This window comes from Perissodus microlepis, chromosome 3 (assembly GCF_051167445.1).
Source record: "Perissodus microlepis isolate ML-2025 ecotype Zambia chromosome 3, ASM5116744v1, whole genome shotgun sequence".
NCBI lineage: Eukaryota > Metazoa > Chordata > Actinopteri > Cichliformes > Cichlidae > Perissodus > Perissodus microlepis.
The window spans coordinates 23,596,054-23,618,785 of record NC_140463.1 but is presented as its reverse complement, the minus strand read 5'-3'; the positions used below and the strand labels follow the sequence as shown (position 1 = coordinate 23,618,785).

Here is a 22,732-nt window from a genome sequence, read left to right as displayed (position 1 = left end):
GGAGTAGTGGCTCTACACCGAGTCCCTCTTGAATGTCCAAGCTCCTTACTGCCCACCCACCACATGAATCGATACCTTATCTTGATGGAGGGGTTTATGTGTATTGGTGATCCCAGGAGCTTTGTTGTCAGGGCCAATTAAACTTTGGTAGGATCTTCCAATGCAAATTAGTCCAGAAAGGACCAGAAAAAGTGTGACTCAGAGACCCCCTGTGTTAAGGGAAAAAAAACAAGCGTCCAGTGTAACCTGGCTGAGACAGGGTTACAGGGTCCTACCATGCAGCCAGGACTGGGGTGGAGGCCGTAGCCCATGGGGCCCAGCCTGGCTTAGGCCAAAGAAGTTAATTGGGTCCGTCCTCCAGTGGAGGACTTTGCACAAAAAAGCTGACCCATATGAGGGACCACAGGGGGTCAGTGGATCAAGCAGTGGTCAAACAAACAAATAGAAATAGTACAGTGAAGAGGTGAGTTGTTTGTAAGACTCACGATGGGCAGTCTTTATGTTATTTTCGCTTGTTTTTGTTCCAAATACGTAAAGTAAATTTTTCTAAATTTGCATGATCTGTTAGAAAATCAAGCTACTGATTTATTGATGATTTTGTTCTCTTTTTCCAGTTAATAAAATTGTTCTTTCTGGTGATGGTTAAAGCTATTGAGATCTAAGTTTGAAGGTCTCTGGGTATGGTCAATGAGGATAAGTTACCTATAGGTCAAACAGAGGGGATTGTGGGATGCTGAGGCTAAGGACTCTGGACAGGTCTCACACGACTCCGACCAGAACTATTCTAATAGAGTAAAAAGCCAGAATGCATGAAAATACATGCTTACATGTATACACTATAGATCTTGGTATTGTCCTTTAGTTTCTTTCAATGGTATATAGTGGTGGTACACATCTTTGTCTCACTGTATGACAGCCAGGCTAGGCTCCAGCCCTCTTGACCTTAAGTTAGACAGGCTGTTAAGGAAATAGATGACGGCAGGACAAGCCATTAGCTAGATGGCCACAGATGGCTGGGAATGACATAAGACTAATAGATAAAACCTGAACTCTACAGTAAAGGGATTTGTTGGTTCTCTTAAACTACAGGAGACGTTTTGTTGCTGAAGTCTGGGAGGACTTGTCACTTACAGCAGGGGGTGTCGAACATGCTGTCTGTGGAGCCAGAAACTCACTGTAGACTCACAAAAGTGTGAAAATTACAGAGTAAACGTAAGTTTAGCACATTCACTGTGTTTTGTTCCAGTTTGTGTTGCAAATTAAGAATCGCTCACATTGTGAGAGCTGTGGTCCGAACTGCTACCACATGAAAGCACGGCTAGGTTTCTTCGCCTCGCTAAAGTATCATTTCGTTGTAATGACAGCAGTCGCACCAGCAGACAGCAGGAGAGACAAAAAGCGGAAAAACTGTGGCTTAATTGATAATGAATGACTCATTATGTTAATGTTTTCCAGAAAAAAACTTAAATGTGTACCATAACTTTTTTTTTTATGTATTAGGAACTTTAACCAGATAGTAAAATGAGAACTTGCCAGAATTTCTCGGATGCCTTTAGCAACCTGAGTGATTTCTATGTGCTTTCTGACTAGCCTCAAAGTCACAAGGTGGAATATTTGGGTACAATGTGTATCTTGCATGTTTATTTAGATCCTATAGTTGTCTAATTACACCATGCCAGACTAAATAAAGGATAACTGATCTGAGTGAGCAATGTGACAAAAGGTTTGGAAAGCCAATCCTAAGCCAAGGAGCATGATGCTGTGGGCCTTTTAGCAGCTGCAATGTGGAACTATGGGTGGGACAGCTGATTATGGAAACTATATGGAGAAACACGAGGAAGGGAAACTTGGAGGAGACACTAGACCAGGAGCTTCTATTACCTCCTTGCCTCTACAGTCTGTTGGACAATCCTACCTTAAAAGAAGAAGCTCACACTAGTTGCTATGACCGAGTCTGACGGTTACCGGGGTAACCAGTTCCTTTTCTTTGCGATGCAGCTATTCTAATGTCAGGTTGTAGCAGCTGGGTCAGCTTTAGAGTTGTCTGCAGTGAGGTTTATGTAAAGTAAAGGTAAGACCCCGTCTTGTTTTCTGCCTAGAGTTGCTAGTGGATTGGATCAGTGGAGATGTTGTGCTGAGGAAGAGGGTGTGCTTGCCCTATCATCACTGTCAAAGGGCAAAAGAGTACATCCTAGGCAGTACACATTGGCCATCTCAATGGGAGTACTTAGACCAGATAATGGTAAATTATCAGATTTAAATATAAGAAATGGACATATATAAATATGTTAATTATATGCAGTGCAGTTATGAGACCTCAACCCACTGGAAAACTGTGGGAATTTTAGACAGTGTCTTCAGTGGTGATCTTCAAAAGCGATTAGGTTTCAGGTTAATGGTCTTCCATTTATTCAGACCTTTAAAATCATTGCCAAGGCTGTTCTGGAAGCAAGTGTTGCACCAACGTGTGGTTCAAAAGCAGAAGCAGAGGCGACAGGACTTTTTCAATGGCGTCTCCTAATCTTTGGGCATTTTCATGTAAGCTGCCCAGTCTCTGTCATTTTAAAACAGTGTTAAAAAACCTACTTATTCTCTGTAATCTGGGTTTTATTATGCAAACACAGTCTTATTTATAGCACAGTACTACTTTATCTGATTATTCTTAATGTGGATTTAGTGGCTGCTATGCATAGGATATTTTGCATAATATAGAGAACATTGGCCAACTGAGATTGTTATAAATGTGCTATAGAAATAAACTTTGACTTGAGTTATGCTTACTTGTTTCTTTTAATTTCTCCGTGGTCAGTAACTTTATGTTTAGGGAATGTGCAAAACACAGAATCCATCAGTATACATTTGCCTCGGTTTTTAACAGAATGCACCACTGTGACAGTAAATTTTCTTTCAATATGAAGCTTTTGTTTGAGTTATTCTTGTGTGTTATACAAAGCTTTTGATTTCTATAACATATATACCAAATGCCTGTACCAGGGCTCCAGTCTATTCCAACAGAGATCAGTAACAGTGGAATTTAGCTTAACTACATATGGCATGGTATCCTGCAATCACTGGAGTGCCAAATGTGTATTAATCCACAATAAAAAATAGTTCTGAACACATTGTATGTACTACTTACTCTTCATAAAGTTAAATCTGTAACAACTGACATACAGCGTAACGACCAAAGTACTGCGCCGCCTACATGTCACAACTGCAAGAGCTGCTGAGCCATGATAAACCATTACCACGAAGCTCCCTGTGTACAGTTTTTGTGCTGATGCTAATGCCAGAGAAGGTTTGGAGATCTGGAGTTACTGAGTCAGCAGAACGCTGGTGTCTTTTACACACTATGCACCTCAGCGCCCAGCAGCCATGCTCTGTACCTTTATGTGGTCAGAGCTGCTGTGGTTCCTAAAACCTTCCTCTATGTAGTAATATCTCTTAGAGAGAGAAGACATTTCACATCCTGTCACATCCTGTTACAACACCATGATTTTATAGATCTGTGACAACGAAAGTGAAATCACCTGAACTCAAAGATTAAGAGGCCTGGCCCAAAACATTTGTCTCTATAATGTATAACAGTGGTATATCTTTCTGTCTTCAGTGGTCTTAAGCGCGTGAGCCGAAAGCAGTTGGACTTCTTGTTTCCTCTCTCATCCGAAAAGTTTCCTTGGAAAAGTAAAGAGTATTTAAACCCTGATGGAGATTATTCCAAGGATGATTATGAGATGTCTAGTGAAAGGCCCACTAAATGTTAAACAGGATTTCCCATCATCTTTAGAAGAAGCAGCCTCTCCACTGCGAAGTAAAACATTTTCAAGAACCCAAAAAGAAGTCCTTTGCCTTCGACTCAAGTGCAAATTGACCAAAGATGGGTAGAAAAGCAAGCGTACCGAGAGATGGATTTCAAATGTAGTTACTTTGTTTGCTTTGGTTATTTTTCATAGATTTGTTGGCAAATCTGGAAATTTTTAGACAACTAACTAAGAACAAATGCAACAAAAAAAATCAGTACAATGAAAAGACATGAAATGTGCTGTAAGATCCACTTGTTCATTCATTCCTTCTCTCAGGTGTTCAAGGTTGTCTCGCTGCCATTAAGCCCCCCCCCCCCCGTTCATTCAGCTAACAACCCACTTTGATTGTTTTAATGGAAGGGCCGGGCAAAGGGCGAGACAGTATGAGTCACAGAGCGAGAACAACTGGCAGGAGGGGACAGAAGAGAAACAGTACCTGAGAACAAATGGAAAACCTTGTTCCCTTGAGGGCTAATTTGCATACACACACACACGCGCGCACACACACAGAGGTTGCACAGTGTATACAACCAGAGCAGTTTCTTCAGTAAACAAAAGATTAATATTAAGATGGCAGCATTCACCTTAAAAAAATAACACCATGGCAGAGTTACAAACATGGACTACCAACTATAATGTAAACATGCCCGTTTCTGCAGTAGTGATCATTCCTTCAACACACACACACACACACACACACACACACACACACACACACACACACACACACTGAATGATAAAATACTACTCTTAAGAACAACCCTGCAAGGTGAATCCAACACGTATGAGCAGTGCTACTCTAAGCCAGCACACACACACACACACACACACACACACACACACACACACACACACACACACACACACACACTCTACAGCACAACATAAGCACCACATATGAGGGGGAATCTAACTCGCACACCCTTCCGCATGGCATATCTGCATGCAAACACACACATGCATGTTTAAAGTGTCCGACACACACCCATATCAGTGCAGTCCAACACCACACATACACATACGCGCGTGTAAACAGTCTCCCACCCACCTCCGCTTCTTCCTCCATGCCTCTCCCACCCACTCAAAACACAACACACACACGCACACATTCCCTCGATCCATCCAATCCCTCCTCTTCTCCTCCTCTCCATGCATCCTTACCTTGCAGTAGACTCTGGAGGTTGAGCTGCGCCTGCTGGTGCAGCTCCTCGACACACTCCGGCCTGCTCCACGAGCCGAACACGTTCACGCTCTGTTGCCATGGAGACCTGAAGTGGGCCGTGCCGCCGCTGCTGCTGCTGCCTCCGCCGCCGCCGCTGCTGCTGCTGTGGTTTCCATCGCCGTGGCTGCTGCTGCTGCCACCGCGCCTGCCGCTCTCTGCCTCTAGTCCGCTGGTGGCTGGAGGAGAAGAGGGAGGGGAAAAAAGGATGGGAGGGAGGGATGTGGAGAGGAAGTGATGGATGGAGGGAGAGAGCAGTGGTGGGTAAGAGAGGGGAGAGGGAGGGACACAAGGAGGGAAACAAGATTATTTAGAGTAGAGTGGGAAGGGGAAAGGGAAAAACAGAGGAATGGTTGGGAAAGAAGAGAAGCAAAGAGAATTGGAGGGAAAAAAGGGAGGATGGCAAGGAAGAGAGATTGATGGGGAAAAGAAAAGATAAAAAGATAAAGAAGGGGCAGAGAAGAAGGGAGGTGTAGGACGTGAAGGAAGCAAGGTAGGGGAGGATAAAAGAAGGGGATGGAGGGAGGAGAGAAAAAATATACATAAATAAAAATGTATGAATTTGCATAACTAATACCCAGAGACGTAGATTACATAACGCAGTATGTGTTGTCAGGGAGAACAAGGACCGAGGTAGGAAGGAAGAAAGGAAGGAAGGCGGGATATAGGGTAAAAAAAAAAAAAGATAAATGAGGGATTAGAGTGGAAACCATGGAGGAGAGGTTGAGAGTTAGAGGGGAAACAGAGAGGAGAGCTTAATTAGGAAGGAAAAGGAAGGAGACAGAGGGACAGTGGACGGAGAAGACAGAAGAGAAGGATTAGGGCAGGGAGGTATGAGAGAAAAGAAGCAAAAAGGGATTGTGGCATTAGGAAAAAAAGAAGAACATGAGTGGGAGGAGGAAGGAAGGAGGGATGACATTTAGAGGGAGAAATGTAGAAAAGAGGGAGGTGTGTTCGTGTAAAGAGGGGGGAGAAATAAAAAGCAAAAGGAGGGAAAAGCCAAAAAAAAGTGGGAAGGAAACGTCGGTCCCTGTCACCATCAACCCTCCCAACACAAACAGACAATCAAAACAAATCATCCACAGCGATCACAAATGGCCATTCAGTGCCGACATAAATGAGACGTCGCCTTGAATCAGCATCGAGGAAGTAATTTGACACATCCAGCGGCTGATAAAACACGAGTAACAAACACGGGAAATGTGACAGCAGATGATATCCAAGTGAAAGGCCAGGCTCTTAAAGGAAATGCAGGTGAGGGGTCACAGACTCAGCTGGAGAAGGCAATTATAGCCAGTATTTGTCTTGTTGCTGAGTCTGTGGTAACAATTACTTAACAAACTGGTTAAACTTTGTCAAGCTTCTGGAAGCTAACTTGGCAAAAGAGGACACTAAAGGTGTAGGTTGTCACGCTGCTTCCCCCCTAAAGAACCAATCAAGAGGGTGAACAAGGAAATATCTGAGCCAGTAATGTTGTCACACATGGATGTGGACAACAGAGGTTCACATCACTATCAGTAGGAGGCATATCCACTCGCTAAAGATCAGTAAAGATTTATGTGTAGCCTACATATGTTGCATCTTCGTTCTCTGTATCCATAATGTGAATTTCACTTGGCCTTTGCCTTTGTGGGATGAGCCACAATGACCATGTGACCTCTTTTTTAAAGTATAATGAAGCCACAGTGTTGCTAAACTAGTAGAGGCACAACGTAGGGAAATAAGCTCAAATTCTGGACGAAAGTGGGTAAACTTTTAAAGTGTTTCTTATCCGATCTGAGTGGAGACCTAATGCTTTTAGTGTGTCTGTGACCACTGAAGTTTGTTTTGGCTCTCTCTGTTCATTTAGATACGGGCTTTACAATAACTGCTGTCACCAAGCTGGCTGCTAAGTGTCAAGACTTTTATAGACTCACATTAGCTATGTTTTGGTCTGCCTTACTGAGGACAAATCACAGTGAGTTCTCATTTTGAGCAATGCGAGTATCTTTCAGGTACAGGATGTGTTCCACCGAAAACAGAAGGAACTCGCCTATCAGTACGCATCGCACAGTGGACATTTACAGCATTTCTTTCAGTATTTCTTCTGAGACTTTGTTGCTCGTTTTTTCTCCATTTTCTCCAATGCAATTTCAGCAAAGGCTATAAAAACACAAAACACAACACAGTTACAAACTCCCCTGTTAAATTACTTGCAGCTATGTTGCCGTTTCGTCTAACTACATTCAAAATTACACGCTGAGACATTTTCTTCAGAGAACCAGATATACAGTTAGCTTGTAGAAAGCTAAGAAATCAGCTATGATCCTAGCAATGTTTTCTCCATCCATTAATATTTTTAATCACCTATGAATTTCAGGGTCGAGTGGAGGGTGAAGCCTAATACAGTTACTGTAGAGTAAGGCATTTAGCCTTCACCGTATCTTTGTAACTACAACTTCATGGTCAAATATTCAAAGAAAATGTAGTATAATTATTTTATGCAGTTTTTATGGTTAAATTAGATTATTCTTAGGATAATATTTTGTTTCTCGGTACACTGCTGTGAAATTACAGTCCAAGTCCAAGATGCTTACAGTACATACAGTACATACATAAAACCCAATACTAGATCAAAACATTACACTTTCACCATTAATCATAAGGGAAATAATTCAAAATGTGATTAAGTAAACAGTAGCATGAACAAATTTCAGTCTGAATCTATCTGCAAGTCACAGAGGGCCCAAAATGATGATCGTCATCGAGAGGACCTTCATCTACAAAGGCTGAAGGTTGTTACGAGTGGCTCCGGTAATCTCACGGCACACCACAACAATTTTCTCCAGTTCTTTCCTGCTTTTTAGACCAAACCACAAAATCACAGAAAATGAAAGCACTGACTCAGTAAAAGAATAAAAGCTTTCCATCACCGTCATCCCAACATCAAAACTTTACAACATTCTCAAAAAGAGCAGATGACTTGACCCGTTACGTAAAGCATCTGACTATAAATTATCTCATGATCAACAAGCTGACGCAAAGAAAAGTCTGAGCTAAGAAGGAAATTAATTAATAACTGGAATGGTAAGAAATCAAAAGGCCCACATGCAGAGGTGACTCCAAGCAATATCCAAATCCAGAAATCCGGAAGAAATACTTCAAAGAATAAATTTAAATTATTTAGGTGCATTGACATGAGAGTTATTTCTTATAAAACAATATACCCAGGTTTGATATGCAGCTTCATTCACCACCGAACCTACCGCCTTTACATAAGGCATCTAAAGCATCAAGCTTCCAAAGGAGTGAGAGACCAAAACAGAGCTCCGTCTCTCAGGCTTCAGTTCAGTTCACTTTGTTCTTTTGACAGTAAATGACAGTGATTCACACAAGACTTTTAGTGTCAAGGTGATCTGCAGTTTCTTGGAGACAGACTGTCCTCTAACAGAAATGTCAAATCCTGCTGCAGCTACTCCCACTCATTGCCAAGCTTCAGCTCGGGAAAATCAACAGCAGCTAAACATCCAGAATTCAAAGTATAAATATCAGCACCAACATGTGTGGGTTTGGATGCGTTTCCGAGGGGACTGTGCAGGAACTACGTCTTGATTTGAGAAAGACTGGTTAAAATTTAAAGTGCGCTCAGTTCCCGGTAGACAGACGCTATTCTGCCGAGAATCCAGCGGCACTATCGTGTCTTGTTTGCTCTGAAGCAGACGTCTCTCCTCACAAAACCCGCCGCACTGTATGGAATCACAATTTCACCCTCCCAGCTACCGGCTTCATCTTCCTAAGCTGCTTTCACACAATCGGCTCCCACCAGAGAGAGCTACTGTTTATGATACAGAAGTGCACGTCAGTTAGCATCAGTCTCAGAGCGGGGAAGAAAGGCGATCATGCATGATTTATAACCTGCTCTATAACAGACATACACTCTCACCATGGAGCCCTTGGTATTTTAATTTTTATTTGGATCCTCGTGAACACGGTGAGAAAGTCTTCTGCGCTCCGTTGTGGATTGCCTGCTCTTGAAGTTGTTCTGTTTACTGGCTAAATCTGTCTTGCTGCGAGCTAAATATCCCATTAAGGAGTTTGACTTTGTCCCCCTCAGTTGTTTGGAGAATAGGTAGCAGGCAGACCTATCTACACTACTGCATATGTTTTGACTCGTCTGTGCAAAATATATCCGAACGTATGTTCACAATTCATTTTTAGCTGTTGTTGCCACTTGAAAAGATGCACACAAAGCCTTTGTAACCAAAGTCTAAGCCTGTATGTGTGTAACAAGGGTCTGTGACAGGAAGTAAAACCATATCTGCAGGGTGCAAGAGGATCTTTAGTGGACTCGAAATGTTCCCAGAGGTTGACTGCACACAATACTGCTTCATTTTGTGAAGCTTGTTGTGTCGCAGGTGTACATCACTTTTAAATTATCCGAAGAATTCAGACTAGTTGTTTGTGGCACCGTATACCTTTTGGAAGTTTTGGTCATTAGACAGAATTTGCACAACAAAGCTCGCAGACGTCGACAGGGGTCGAACGGCATGTAAACTTGAAGTTGATTTCAGAAAGCAGCACTGCTGAAATATGCATAAAGAAAATGAGAAAACTTTATCCAGTGAGAGATACTCTATCCTTGTCACAGAGAGAAAACCAGCACAGGGATGAGTGCTCTCTAAGAACATCTTTTCAAAGTGCTCGGTTCCTTTGCTCATTGTTTACAATAGAAAATGATGCACTTTTAAGATTGCTCAGAGCAGAGAAAGTACCTAAACAAGGAGTGGAAAAAAAAAAAGATCCTCCAGCCTTGTAAAAGCAAAGAGCTTCAGGTTTTGTACAGCTACATAAAACAGTAGCAGCTGACAGTCTGTTCATGTCTGCACAAAACTGTTTTTAAAAATGTTGTCAGATAGATGTTGAAACACTTACTGTCAGTTATTCATGTTCGGGTGTCACCACACCTTCCTCAAAGATAAAGAAAATCAGTGACATAGTTCGATAGAAAAGCTTTAAAATATAGTCTAAATGCTAGTAATACTTTTTGGACTGTCGTGATTTGAAAATTAGTATTAAACTGGCTTAATGAGCTGTATCTAACTGCAGAAGAACAAGGAAATCACTGATAAAAGCAAGCAAGAAGAGTTTTTGTCTTCATTTTGAGTTTTGAACCCTCTATTGACATATGTGAGTTTCTGCTCATTAGTCTAGTAATGTTGAGCTTTAGTTTTATTGTTCTATTTGAGCTTAATTTTCTCTGAACTTAGTAGTAGTTGTAGAGTTTTGAATTCTGAGCATTTCAGTGCAGTGCACTTCAGATATGGTGGACAAATCTTGCAATGTGCACATGTTCCCATATGCCAAACCTAAAAAATATAGCCCTGAGATCCCTTCCCGGACAATTTAACCGCCATTCAAACCTGAACTCATTTGACCTTAACAACTCACAGGTTGGGGCAGTGACTCACAAACAGGAGTGATGGAGCCACTTCAGGTCAAATACCCGAGACTTTCCATCAGCTTTTAGAATTGAAGAAGTCTTTTGAAAGAGAGCCCAGAAAGTGGATTCTGTTAATCCGGATGTGCCGTTTTCTGTGGGGCGAAACGTTTTGTCACTTGGAAAAACAACCAGAAGACTTAGGCTCACTTGGATTTTCCCACAGAAAATGCTACATCCAGATGAATGAAATCAACTTTGTGGGATTTCCTTACCTGGATGATTGAGCATCCATCAAGACACTTTTGGGGGAGATGGTACAGGTTTTCAAGAACTTAAATGAAGTTGTATTAAACTCAAAAACGTTAGACCATCATGACCGGGATGAGTGAGAACCTACAGACTCTCTTTCCAAGTATTTTTCTCGTTATTACATCCTGCTTCACTGTCAAGGTTAGTCTCCCTGTGGTAGTTTTACTTCTCTGGACTTCCCCTGATCTATTTGTATTCACCTGTATCTCATTCCCCCTCCTGGTTGTCATCCCCCAGTCAGTCAAAGTGTATAAATAGTCATGCTCCCCTTTGTTCTTTTTGAGTCAGCTGTAGTTCAGCTCCATGTTTCTCCCTGTTTTCCAGGCTCGTGTCCTGCCTTTTCCCTGTTCTTTCATTAGGCCTCAGTCAGTTCTGTCCTTGGCTTGAATTACAAGGTTTACTCTGCCAGCTCTCCCTCAGTGCCTTGTGTTCAAGCCTATTAGTCAATAAAGCTCCTCACCATCCCGAGGTTCTGTGTCCTGGATTTGGGCGTTTTTCTCACTACATCCTTTAAGTCTGTGTCATCAATCAAAATCATGCATCATATACCTACTGAGTGACACATACAGCTCTAGCTTCACAGATGCTACATCAAACATTGACTTTTTGGAGATGTGTGTGAGTCAAATCTGTGAGCCTGTGTTTGCGAGCGTATGTGTGCACTTGTGAGGATTAGGTAATATGTGCCAAAGTCACAGAAGCCTCGGGAGTTTCTAAAAATGTGGCACACATTACTGTAAATAGAAAATCCAAAGAGAGAAACAGGGGGGGGGGGCGTTTTAACTACCTTACTTGCTGTCATACCTTTGAGACATTACTGTTACTGTGACTGTGTGCAAACGAATTCACACTGTTCTCACTGCACATCAGCACAGGAAGGAGTCATCATCAATCCAACAAGGTTTTTCACAGGCTTGAAGCCTCGCAGGAGTTAAGCTAGTAACCAAACCAGACCACTGCCACTGCAACAAAATTTGCTGAATAGCCATTAAAAATTTTAGAAACCACACTGAATGTTGCAAAAAAACTGACTGCAAAAAGGGACACGGAGCAGCTGAGTTTATAAAAAGGCCAGATTCCGGTCGGTAATACTCTACCATTACAGAGGTCGTCTGTCTGCTGTGACAGGTGCGCCACATTAGAAGAGTACAACCTGTCACCTGTTTCAAGACCATAAAAAAACGGCGACCTGTCACTTCCAAGAAAAAAGAAAAAAATCAAAGCAACATGGTCGCAATGTGCCAATCAGGGAGCAAGTTCTGAAGAAATGCAGCTTTTGAGGTGTGCTGATGCTAGGAAACAGGACGATGGTATGAGCTTCTACACCCGAAACAAAAATCATGCAAGGTTGCTTGTTTGGCTCTTAGAAGACAGACTAATAAAGAAAGTAGTGTTACCTTAATGCTTTTTTAATAATCTATGGATTTTAATTCATATATTACTGACATCAGATTAATAAAATGCTTTTAAGCTCTTTCATAAAAATGATAAATGAATGGAGATCTGAGTGGTGTTAATGGAAATCAGCTATGAGCTAACTTGGCTACACTGCTGGCAAATTTGACAGATTTACTGCAACTTTACTTATTTTTAACAAAAAAGCGAGTCAGTGCACATCCACACGTCTCTCTGTGTTCTCTCTATTCAGTGGACCTAGTGGCAGATCACATAGACATAGAGGATCTGTGCTTTTGCAAACAGTGATACTAAAAGTCATCACTAACTAAGCTGCTTTTGCCTACTCTGTTACCATAACCATACATTGTATTTTCCTCTCATCTGTGATGACATTAACCGTTTGTTAGCGAATGTCGCACACAAGATGATCCTCCTTTTGTTTACTAGATTAACTTAATCTCTAGTTTCAGTGCATACTGAGCCCATAACTTCAGTTATTTTCACCTAGTTATTTAGACCTGGAATCATGTCCATGTTCTAAACAGTCTATGGCTAAAACCTGTGAGTGTGAGTGCTAGCTAAAACCAGTTTTAGCTAGCACTTAAAGCTAGATTTAGCAGGCAGAGTTGAAATGAGCCTGCTCCTGTCATATTGCGCAATTCAAATTAAATCAAAAGTATGGATTTTCATCTGAAATGCCCCCTCAACTCGGATTGCCAGCAGCCCCACCAAGTTAAAAATCCAAGATGACAGGAGTAAATTTAAAAGGTAGTAAAAGTGTAAAACTTTAAATTTCTACTGCCATTGTTGGGTATTTGTGCCTCACTAAATAATCTATGCACAGCACTGAGGAGGCTTTATCCATGAATGCGCTGCAGCAGTGGTTTTAATTGCAGGAGAAACAGGTGACACGACAAATGACAAATGCTTCATTAGATGAAAAAACGCTGAAAACAACTGCCTGCAAATAAGAATTACCTGAAGAAGCTTAAATATCGTCCACCATACCAGCCTACAATGACTAAATCACACATTGTCTGTGCAGGCAGAGCTAACTACTATTACAATTAGAATCCACCCACATTTAAATGCTTATAGATGTAGAAAAATACTAGAAATATAAGAAAAGCTGAATCATAGTCTCAAAAGAATTTACAAAACCTATAAAATAGCTAGCTGGAGTTAACCTATTGTATTATAGAAACTCATTTTTCTTGACATTATTTTTCTAGTTCTGGACTGCTTATCTTATTTACCTGGCAAATACTATAGACGCCTCCTTTGTATGTGAGAAATTAGCAAAATATGGTCTCACTGTCAGAATAAGTTTGGATTTTTACTAAGGGAAGTGTGCTACAGGGATATTTTATGAGTGTTTATATTTTTATAAGTTTCTCAGGGGTAATCGGAGCCTCTAACCTGCACTGCTGGTAGCGTCATTTAAAGGAGGAGCATTTGGGAATACTTTCAGAGGTTTAAAAAAAATATACAGAAATATGTTTTAAAACGTGTTTGGATCCTAAATGAGAATTCTTTTTTTTTTTAATATACCAGTAACATATAAAATAATATGTAAAATAGATGGTCATCTTAAACTTTTTTTTGTATTGAGTGACGGAGGACAAAGTCTGGGTAATCATCCCTGTTTTGCAAACAGAAATAACTGTGATTTGGCTTTGTTTTCACAGTCATGGCATCTGACCTCAAAAGACTTTCAGACCTGCAGCTGATGACAGAGTCTGCTCTGGCGGATACGAGAGGCGCACCAGTCCTCGGGGAGACTTGTTTCCTCTCAGGTTAACAATTAATTCTTGATTAAAAGTTGAACAGCAGCCAAATGCACACATGTACACAGAGCACACCCGCAGTCATCCTCAGTGGAGATGTCACTATTTCCCTTCCTCCCTTATGTAACCACGGTGACATGAAAAGGAGGGAAGATGGAGGGATTGGATAGAGGAGAGACACAAGCCTCTGGGCATCACTGGGCAGATTTAGAAAAAAAAAGCCAATCTCCTCAATGCTCTTAGGAAAAGAAAAAAGATTGTTCTGGAAATAAATGCAGTGCAACGTCAAGCCAGCTCCGTGTTTGAGCTTTAATTCCCATGAAATGCAAATAACGATCACAGACCTGCCCTACTCAACTTATTTTATACTCTTTGTGATAATCTCCATCTTCCTAAAACTAATTTCGGCTGGCTCTAGCTCTCGGAGCTGTGAAAAAGTGCTTGTCTCCTTCCTGATTTCTCAGTCTTTTGGATTTTTCCATAAACTTAAATGTTTCAGATCATGAAACAAACTCTAATATTAGTCACAGATAACCTGACTAAATACAGCATGCAGTTTATCTATTAAGGGAAAAAGTTATACAAACCTACCTGTGAAAATGTAACTGTCCCTGATAACTGATAACTGGCTGTTACACCCTTGGAAACGAGAACTGCCATCAAGCATTTGTGATAACTGGCAATGACTCTTTTAGATCACTGTGGAGGATATTTGGCCCACTCTTCTTTGCAGAATTGTTTTATTTCAGAGTTATTGCAGGGTTTAAACCTGTTTAAGGTCGTGCCGGAGCATTTCAACTGGATCCAAGTAAAGACTTTGACTAGGCCAGAACTTCAGGCCCTATTGGTCCACAGTTCTTTAGTCGTTGTTCTGGGTTCTTTTTTGACCTCCTGGATGAGTCGTCGATCCATTCTTGGAGTAATTTTGGTAGGTCAGCCACCCCTGGGAAGGTTCGCCACTGATCCCGTTTTTCTCTATTTGTGAATAAAAGCTCTCAGTGTGGTTCACTGAAATTCCAAAGCCTTAGAAATTGATTTTTAACCCTTTCCAGACTGATCGATATCAGTGGCTTTACTTCTCTTTAGATTGTGGCTCGACGTATTGCTTTTTGAGATCTGCCAACCTGCTTCACTTTGTCAGACAGGTTCTATTTCAGGGGTTTCGTGATTCAGCAGGTTTCAGCTTTCCAAAAAATGTGGTTAATAACAACTACTTTATGATTTAACAGGGTTTACTTCTTCACATAGACCACAGGTTTGAATAGATTCTTTTACCCTAAGAAATAAAGTGAGTCAGAATCGGTCTGATATCCAAATATCTGATCAGAGCGTGCCTACTTTCAACACAACATGAGTCTGAACACGAAACTGTTTGGAAGAATGACCTAAAGAGCAATAAAATGAAAACCCACTTAGAGTCTCCCTCACACCAAATAAGGGGAAGCCTTTCTGCTTCTCTGTGGGATCATCAGTCACATCTAAGATAAGGTTTAGAATCAGGGGAGCCTTGTAGCATTTCAGTGTTAGACAATTACCATCAAGAAGAAGAACAAGACAGACTAAAACAAACAGGGCAGTGGGTGGTGGGAAACGCCCTCCCTCATTTCTAGCTCATGCAGAGAAAACACCAGAGTGATAACTTTCACCGAGGAAAGAGAGAGAAATGACACACACATCCTTACAAAGACAAAACAGTCCAGCACCAAAAAAACGCAACTCTGCATTCACACACTTGCACAAAATAGAGAGGAACTTTTACAATACACCTACTGACACACTCATACTCACACATGCCCGCGTGCATTAGCGAGGTGTTGGGTGAAGTTATTTTCCTCTGATGCCTTTTTACTAATTAATTCCCCTCTGTGTGTGTGTGTGTGTGTGTGTGTGTGTGTGTGTGTGTGTGTGTGTGTGTGTGCGTGTGTGTGTGTGTGTGTGTGTGTGTTGGAGTGTCAGCAGGGAGGATGCAGGTTTAGACAAGCTGTTATCACCGGACACACACTCTCTGTCGCACACACATTCACAGATGGACGGTTAAAACACAAGTTATCCATTCCTCATATTTAACATTTTATCACTCAAGTGCTTGCACAGATTTCACGCATGCGTAACAAAAATACATCAGTGTGTCCTTCGCACACTTGTGAGGAAGTGTATTGTGGTTGTTAGCTGAAGAGCTTCCGCAGTGCTGCACACCAAATATTGGCTCGCTTGTTTGTGTGCGTGTGTTTATATTTGTGAATGACAGGCTTATGAGCGGCTGTTAGCATTAGCCTGGTCCTCAGCAGACTCATTTATGGGAGTCCTAAATAACATTGTCACCACCAACCAAACGCTTTGCTAAAACTAGATGTTTGTGTGTGTGTGTGTGTGTGTGTGTGTGTGTGTGTGTGTGTGTGTGTGTGTGTGTAATCCTTGTGTTTCCTCCCTGTTAATAAAAGGTGTGCAGTAAATCAGATTTAGCGAGTACTCTGAGACCCAGATGGAGGATTTGCCGTCCGCCTGGGTATCGTTATCCAATAGCAGCAGGCTTCCTGAGCCGCAACATTATCCATGCCGACCTTTGTTGTTATGACCAAACAATAAAGGTCAGGAAAGTGACCTCTAAGTCTCTGTGCTATTAAGGTAATAGAACCCCAGAGTGTGAAAACACATAAAACTACCTGCTGAAAAGTAAAGGCAGGTAATGAGGCCTGAGTGTTTTACGTCTTGGTCGTGCTGTCCAAGGTACTGAAAACTGTTAGGTACCACATGCTTTGCTCTTCTCTGTCCTCTGTGACTCATTAGTTTAACTAAACATCCCAATCAGCTTGATGAACGTCAATTAAGAAAACCTGGTGACAGAATGAGCAACACTAAAATAGCGATCCCAATCTGAGTCACACCGGTAGCTGTGTGAAGTTCTACCACTGGGACTTTTCATGGCTACGCTCATGCAAAGCAGCCCATTCTACCTGGTGGCCAAATGAGCAATTAACTAAAGTAGGAGGTTATTTTCTGCTATCGCAGCTCTATGATGAAGCACAATGAGCAGAAATTAAGTAACTGCAGTTAGTTAGATTTAGAGAACACGTAAAACCTTGTTATACACATCTGGATATACATTATTCATATAATGACCTATGATAATGAGCCTTAGTGTTTACTAATCATCAGTTACTAATGAATAAAATATATTCACACATTTAAGTACAATATACAATACAATATTTACTAAGTTAAGCTATTTAATCCAATATTTACTTGTGCTTTAATCCACATTTGTTATTTATCTTTTAGCCCAAGTTGTGTCCAGTATTTGCTTGTGTTTAAGTCCTTTGCTTGTGTTTAAGTCCATGCTGCACATTTTATTTTATAGACGGGTCATCCGCCATCTTTGCCGTTTCAAAAACCTGGCTGGTTATAAGCGCCACAAATCACCTAGAGCAGCCTGCGTGGGACAGTCACATTCATGCATCACTGTGACAACTCAAAGTACAACCCTGAATAGAATGAAATGAAAAATTGGATTCTGCTGATTATCGAGGCCACGTTTGCCTCATAACTTTTAATTTCATCGACATTCTATTAACTCGAAAGTACATTTTCCTCCTGAGTGCCCATTAACTTTCATCCGTGCAGGAAGTCTGGGACATTTCTCAGTGAAATATGGAGGAAAGGGTGTAAACATATTTCTTGAAGACATTGATGAGGATGTAATGAAATTCTCGTGAAGAGGATTGTCAAGACTCCTCTTTAAAGCAGATGTCGACTGGTAATGTGGATCTCATTCGTGTGCAAGGAGTAGTGTTGAGCAGGCATCCAAATGCATGCTCTGACTGCTGCAACCTGTCATGTTTTTACATAGCTCAGTGCTGCCCCCTGCAGGAAATTTAGCCTTAAAACACAGACAGCAGTGAGGAAACCATTACCTATCTATCCTGCATTTGACCAGACACCATCCATTATTGAATCCTGATTTACTAAAGCGAATTCAGCTGCTTATTACATTGTAATTGTTAATATAGTGGAGCTTTCTTACAAACCTGATTTTAAAGGATGGAAGAACTGAAGAAAGGACGAAAAGGAAAAAACAAAGAAGGAAGAAGTCAATGAAGGAAATGAAGAGAGTAAAGATAAAATGCTGGGAGTAAAGAAGGAAGGAAGGAAGGAGGAAAGGATGAAAGGAGCACACAAGGAAGGAAGACTGAGAGAAGGAAGAGATGAAGGAAGGTAAAGAAGGAAGGAAAGAAAAAAATTACAGTAATGAAAAACTGAGAAAGGAAAAGTAAAATAAAGGAAGGAAGGAAAGAAAAGAATCAAAGAAAAAAATTACAGGAAGTAAAGCAAAGGAAAGGAAAAACCGAAAAAAGAAAATTGTCAGTCAGCTTTTTGAGAGCAGAGGTCAGATCACAGATTTGTTCCTTGAGTAATAAACACCGGGTTCAGGACTCGGAGCCACAGACAGGACAGGAAAAACATTGTGCTGCTGTTCCAACGGGATCTGACAAAACAGAAAAGATGTTGTGGAGGCCGAATCATACTCCAGATTTAAACAGCAAGTTAATAAAAATCCAAAACAACGCAAAACAATCTATGAACACAATTTAAATTTCACAGCTGCGTCACCACGAAGGAAACACCACTCGACACTTGTAAATACTTGAAATTATTTTTCCTGTGAAAGGACTTCCTGCCATTTTGCAGACTTCTTACCCCGATAAGCATTTGAGAGGCAGTTTATTAAAGGACCGTTGTGTCTCGGCTAATTTAGGCAATCAAAGACAAATGCAATCACACAAATACAGTTAGTAAATCAATACACACACACACACGCTCAGTACAAGAGTGTGTGTTCCTGTGTGCTCTACAGTGAGACCTGGCTGTCTGCAGTGATTACACCCTGAAAGTAATTTACAGTGACATGAGCCACAATTCATCCTCGCCCTCCCTCCTCTCACTCATCCCTCTTCCTCCTTCTCTCTTTCCACGTCTCGCCTGGTTTCATCCTTTATTCCCTCGTTTAACTTGCTTCTTTAAACTCGCCCCTACTCTTCTCTCCGGCTCGTCCCTCCCTCCAAGCTTTCCGCCCTCTCCGTCGTCTATCATATCTCCTTCATTATGCACAAAAAAAAAGGGGGGATAAGTGAGAGGGTGGAGTAATGGAATTGAGTGGAAAAGGAGAGGTGTATGTGTGTATGCCTAATGCACCTGGGTCAGCCATGATGGTAAAACCTAACAATCGAGTAGCCTAAAGGTCATATTCTCTCATCCTGACAAAGCGATGGAGCCACATCCCGATTCCATCCACGTGTATGTGCGTGCACCTCAGCCGGAGTTTAATTGAAGAGCCGGATGCGTTCATCCGTGTTTGCTAACAAGAACAAAGATCCAATTTTATGCTAATTACTGACGCACAGATTTGCGTCACTTTGATTGCGATGGTTAGCGAGACAGGGACGTAGCTATCATGAGTCACAAGAGACAAAACACACACACGTTGGTTGGCTTCGTCTCCCAAACCCGCCACACGGAGACCCCCGTCTGTATTTTTAAAATTAATAGCCATTATTTTCTATGCAGGCTCTTATTATTCAGCCAATTCAGCCTGGCTGGAAACTGTGGAGACACATGATTTACACACACAAGCAGGTGGACACATACACACACGTAATGACTAAGCCTCTCAGTCACTGTGCTGCACACCCGTGTGTGATGCTGTATGTTAATATGTAGGGCTTAGAATTCTATGGATCTCTAGGTTCATGCTAATAAGGAAGAAGTGTGCCTCCTTTTTGTTTGTACGTTGATTGAATGCCTCTGATCCCCACTGAACGACGCACTGAACCTGTACTTTGCATTCTGTAAGATCTGTATAAAATACAGCTATGCATAAGTGTGTGAATGAATAGAAATGTGACACATGAGAAGGTGTGTCTTTGACTGTTCCTGTATAACTTCTTTTCGGACTAGTTAACAAATTATGCTCCGGTCATTTGATGTTACCAAGATAATGTCCTTTTGTAATATAGTTCAATTTTCTTTGTACATTTCATTTATCCACCATCATACATTAAGCCAAGAAGAGGTCGTTATACTAACAAGAGGTATCAATGCTGGGCCAAAGTTCAGCACATGGTTAAAGTTTGTAATCCAGCCAGGGTGTAAATATCACTCAGCAGCCAGTCGTAGAGATGAAGCAGGCAGCATCAACACATAAATCTACCCGGCTTAAATCACAAGAGCACCTCTGACCGAAAAGCTGATTTTTCTCGTTTGCACAAATTAATTCAGATTCACACTAATTCTGTTCACAGCTCCAACAGAATGAGGAAGAGGAGGGAGAAATATAATTAGATTGAATTACAATTGGATGGAAGTCGAGGACAAGGAGAAGGAAGCTTTGGATGAGGAGGAAGAGAAGCAGCAGGAACATCTTTAGGGATCTCTACGATGTCATTGAGGTTGGTTTCATTAATATGGTCCTCTCACAAAGAACAATGACTTGTTTTAGTTCACCTACTTCCTGTATTAAATAGTGACGTGCAAAACATTGTGGAATACCACAGAGCAGGCACGTATAGTGCATCTGCAGGTAAATGAACGTCAAATCTCTCAGACTAAAATCTGTATTATACTTTTAGTCTTAAGAACATGTGTTGTATATTTATCACCCTTATGATAAAACCCATGTCAGCCATTGGTTTATGGACTTTGTATTTTGAAGCCTCAACATTTGCTTTATTGCTATGTTGGTTTTTGTGAGCCTTTTTGGACCATATTAGGATGAGGGATCAGAATCTGGAGTCGTGCACACTACTGTGTCATTTAGTGTGTATCCATAAGATTCGTACAGCAGATCCAAGTTGTGCCTTGAAAACAGGAACGTTGTCTGCATAGAGGAGAACTTTAATAGCAGGCTTGTACAAAGTGAGGCTTTGTGCTCACGTTTGCTGCAAACACTCGTTTTAATTCTGTCACCCTGCTTTGATGCAGAATTCAGTTAAAATCAGGCACTTTCTTTTTTAATGTGTTCTTGTGAATTGATTGTGTATGGCATACATTTGATTTGACTTTCTGCGAGACAACAGTCGTCCGCTGGCCAAAAAAGTTTTCCAAATACCTCCACGTGATCAAGCCTGGATTTAGAAAAGAATAGCAAAAAAATATCTGCACCTCCTGCTTCACATGCAATTTGTGTTTGTGTGTTCAGAGGCGGCGGCGAAAGGGGAGACCTCGGCTCATCCAGCTGGACAGCCTGACCAGGAGGAGTCAAACATTAACTCTGCTCCGGCCGCCGCTGGGATGACGTGAACGCCAAACAGGAGTCCATCACAGGTCGAATGCGAGTCAGACCTTCTGAGGAGGGTTTTACTTTTCTCTCTTCTTTATAATTGACCCTTGTTTTCTCTCTCTCAGCTCCTGAGAGAGGGATTCTTCAATGAACCACTGAAAGAAATGGTTCTTCAAAGAAACCATTGAACCACTTTTGGTTCCAGTTGGCACCTTTATTTTTCTGAGTGCAGTGTCAGCTTTATAGGCCTGTGTTGTCCTACAAGTGTCTTGATTGTTTAGGCGATTAGTCACTTTGTCAAACAGAAATGGACGTCAAAGTGAGAAGTCACTGCTTTAAATCTCCTTTGTGAAACTTTCAATAATACTCTGATGCAGACACAGACAAGCAAGCCGATGGCCTAGTAGTCGTTTCCGCTGTACTCCTTTGTACTCCTTTGAACATCATCAATTTTCTTCCACTTATCCCATTCACAGTCACGAGGGGGCAAGAGCTTATCCCAGCTACTATAGGACGAGATGCAGAGTCAGGGCTAAGAGGGAGAGACAGACAACTATTCACACCTATGGACAATTAAGAATCACCAGTTAACCTAAGCCTGTCTTTAGGCTGTGGGAGGAAGTCAGAGTACCTGAAAAGGACCCATGCAGACAAGGAGAGAACATGCCAGCTCCACACAAAAAGGCCCCATGCTGTTGGTGGACTAACCACCATGCCACTGTGCTGCTATAGTTGGTACATTGTAATGTAAATTCTCCTCAGACAAGTCTGTGCAGTCACAAAATACAGGCAAGCACATGGCCATATGTACAGACCTCACACTCATCATCTGAGATCTGAGTGGAGCCTAGTGGACACATAAAAAATTCAACCACACAAACTTCTCCTCCACAGAAAGTCAGTCAACCTTATCCAGCAGATGGCGCAGTAACATGACACAGCTTCTGTTGTCAGTCAATCACAGGGCTGACAAATAAAGTTGACGTAACAATCAATCACACCTACAGCCAATGTAAAGTCACCAGTTAACGAATAGGCGTACCTTTGGAAATTCACAGTGCTGTGAACTTCAAAAGCAGCTGATTAAATTTGTAATTCTTGAACATTTTTACATCCACTCCATTAAGACACATGAAACTCACACATGTTGTATTCTACGGTAGAAGCAACAAACAGAAATGTGTCCCAGTGCTGTAGATGGCACAAAAATGTAAGATCTTCAGTGCGTATGCACTCTTTTTAAAACATCATTGCTTCTGTGGTATGCCAAAATGCTTTGCACCGTTTGACTCGTGAGGCTTTGAGCTTTTCTTAAAGTATAATTTCATTCATGACATGCTATTCAAAGCACAGGGACAGATTAGAGTGCAAGAGGGCTAAATGGAAACTGAATTGTTATGGAAATTAAGTGAAACAGTCAACAGATTTAAAACTGAGAGAAATTTAAAGTCATCTGTGCCTTCTGACATTGCCTGTGGATGATGATGGTCCTTGATAACGGGTAACATTTAACATTTTCTAAAC

At 41.4% G+C, this 22,732-nt stretch overlaps 1 protein-coding gene across 3 annotated transcripts in view; it reads right to left on the bottom strand.

Annotated features, from left to right (window-relative positions):
- The window catches only part of nhsl2 (NHS-like 2), a 210,980-nt gene that overhangs the window by 56,196 nt on the left and 132,052 nt on the right, over window positions 1–22,732 (bottom strand). For all 3 annotated transcript variants that reach the window (XM_084923626.1, XM_084923628.1, XM_084923629.1), the window contains exon 2: window positions 4,965–5,201. In XM_084923626.1, the coding sequence (XP_084779752.1) occupies window positions 4,965–5,201 (237 nt within the window). The remainder of the gene's footprint in view (window positions 1–4,964; window positions 5,202–22,732) is intronic.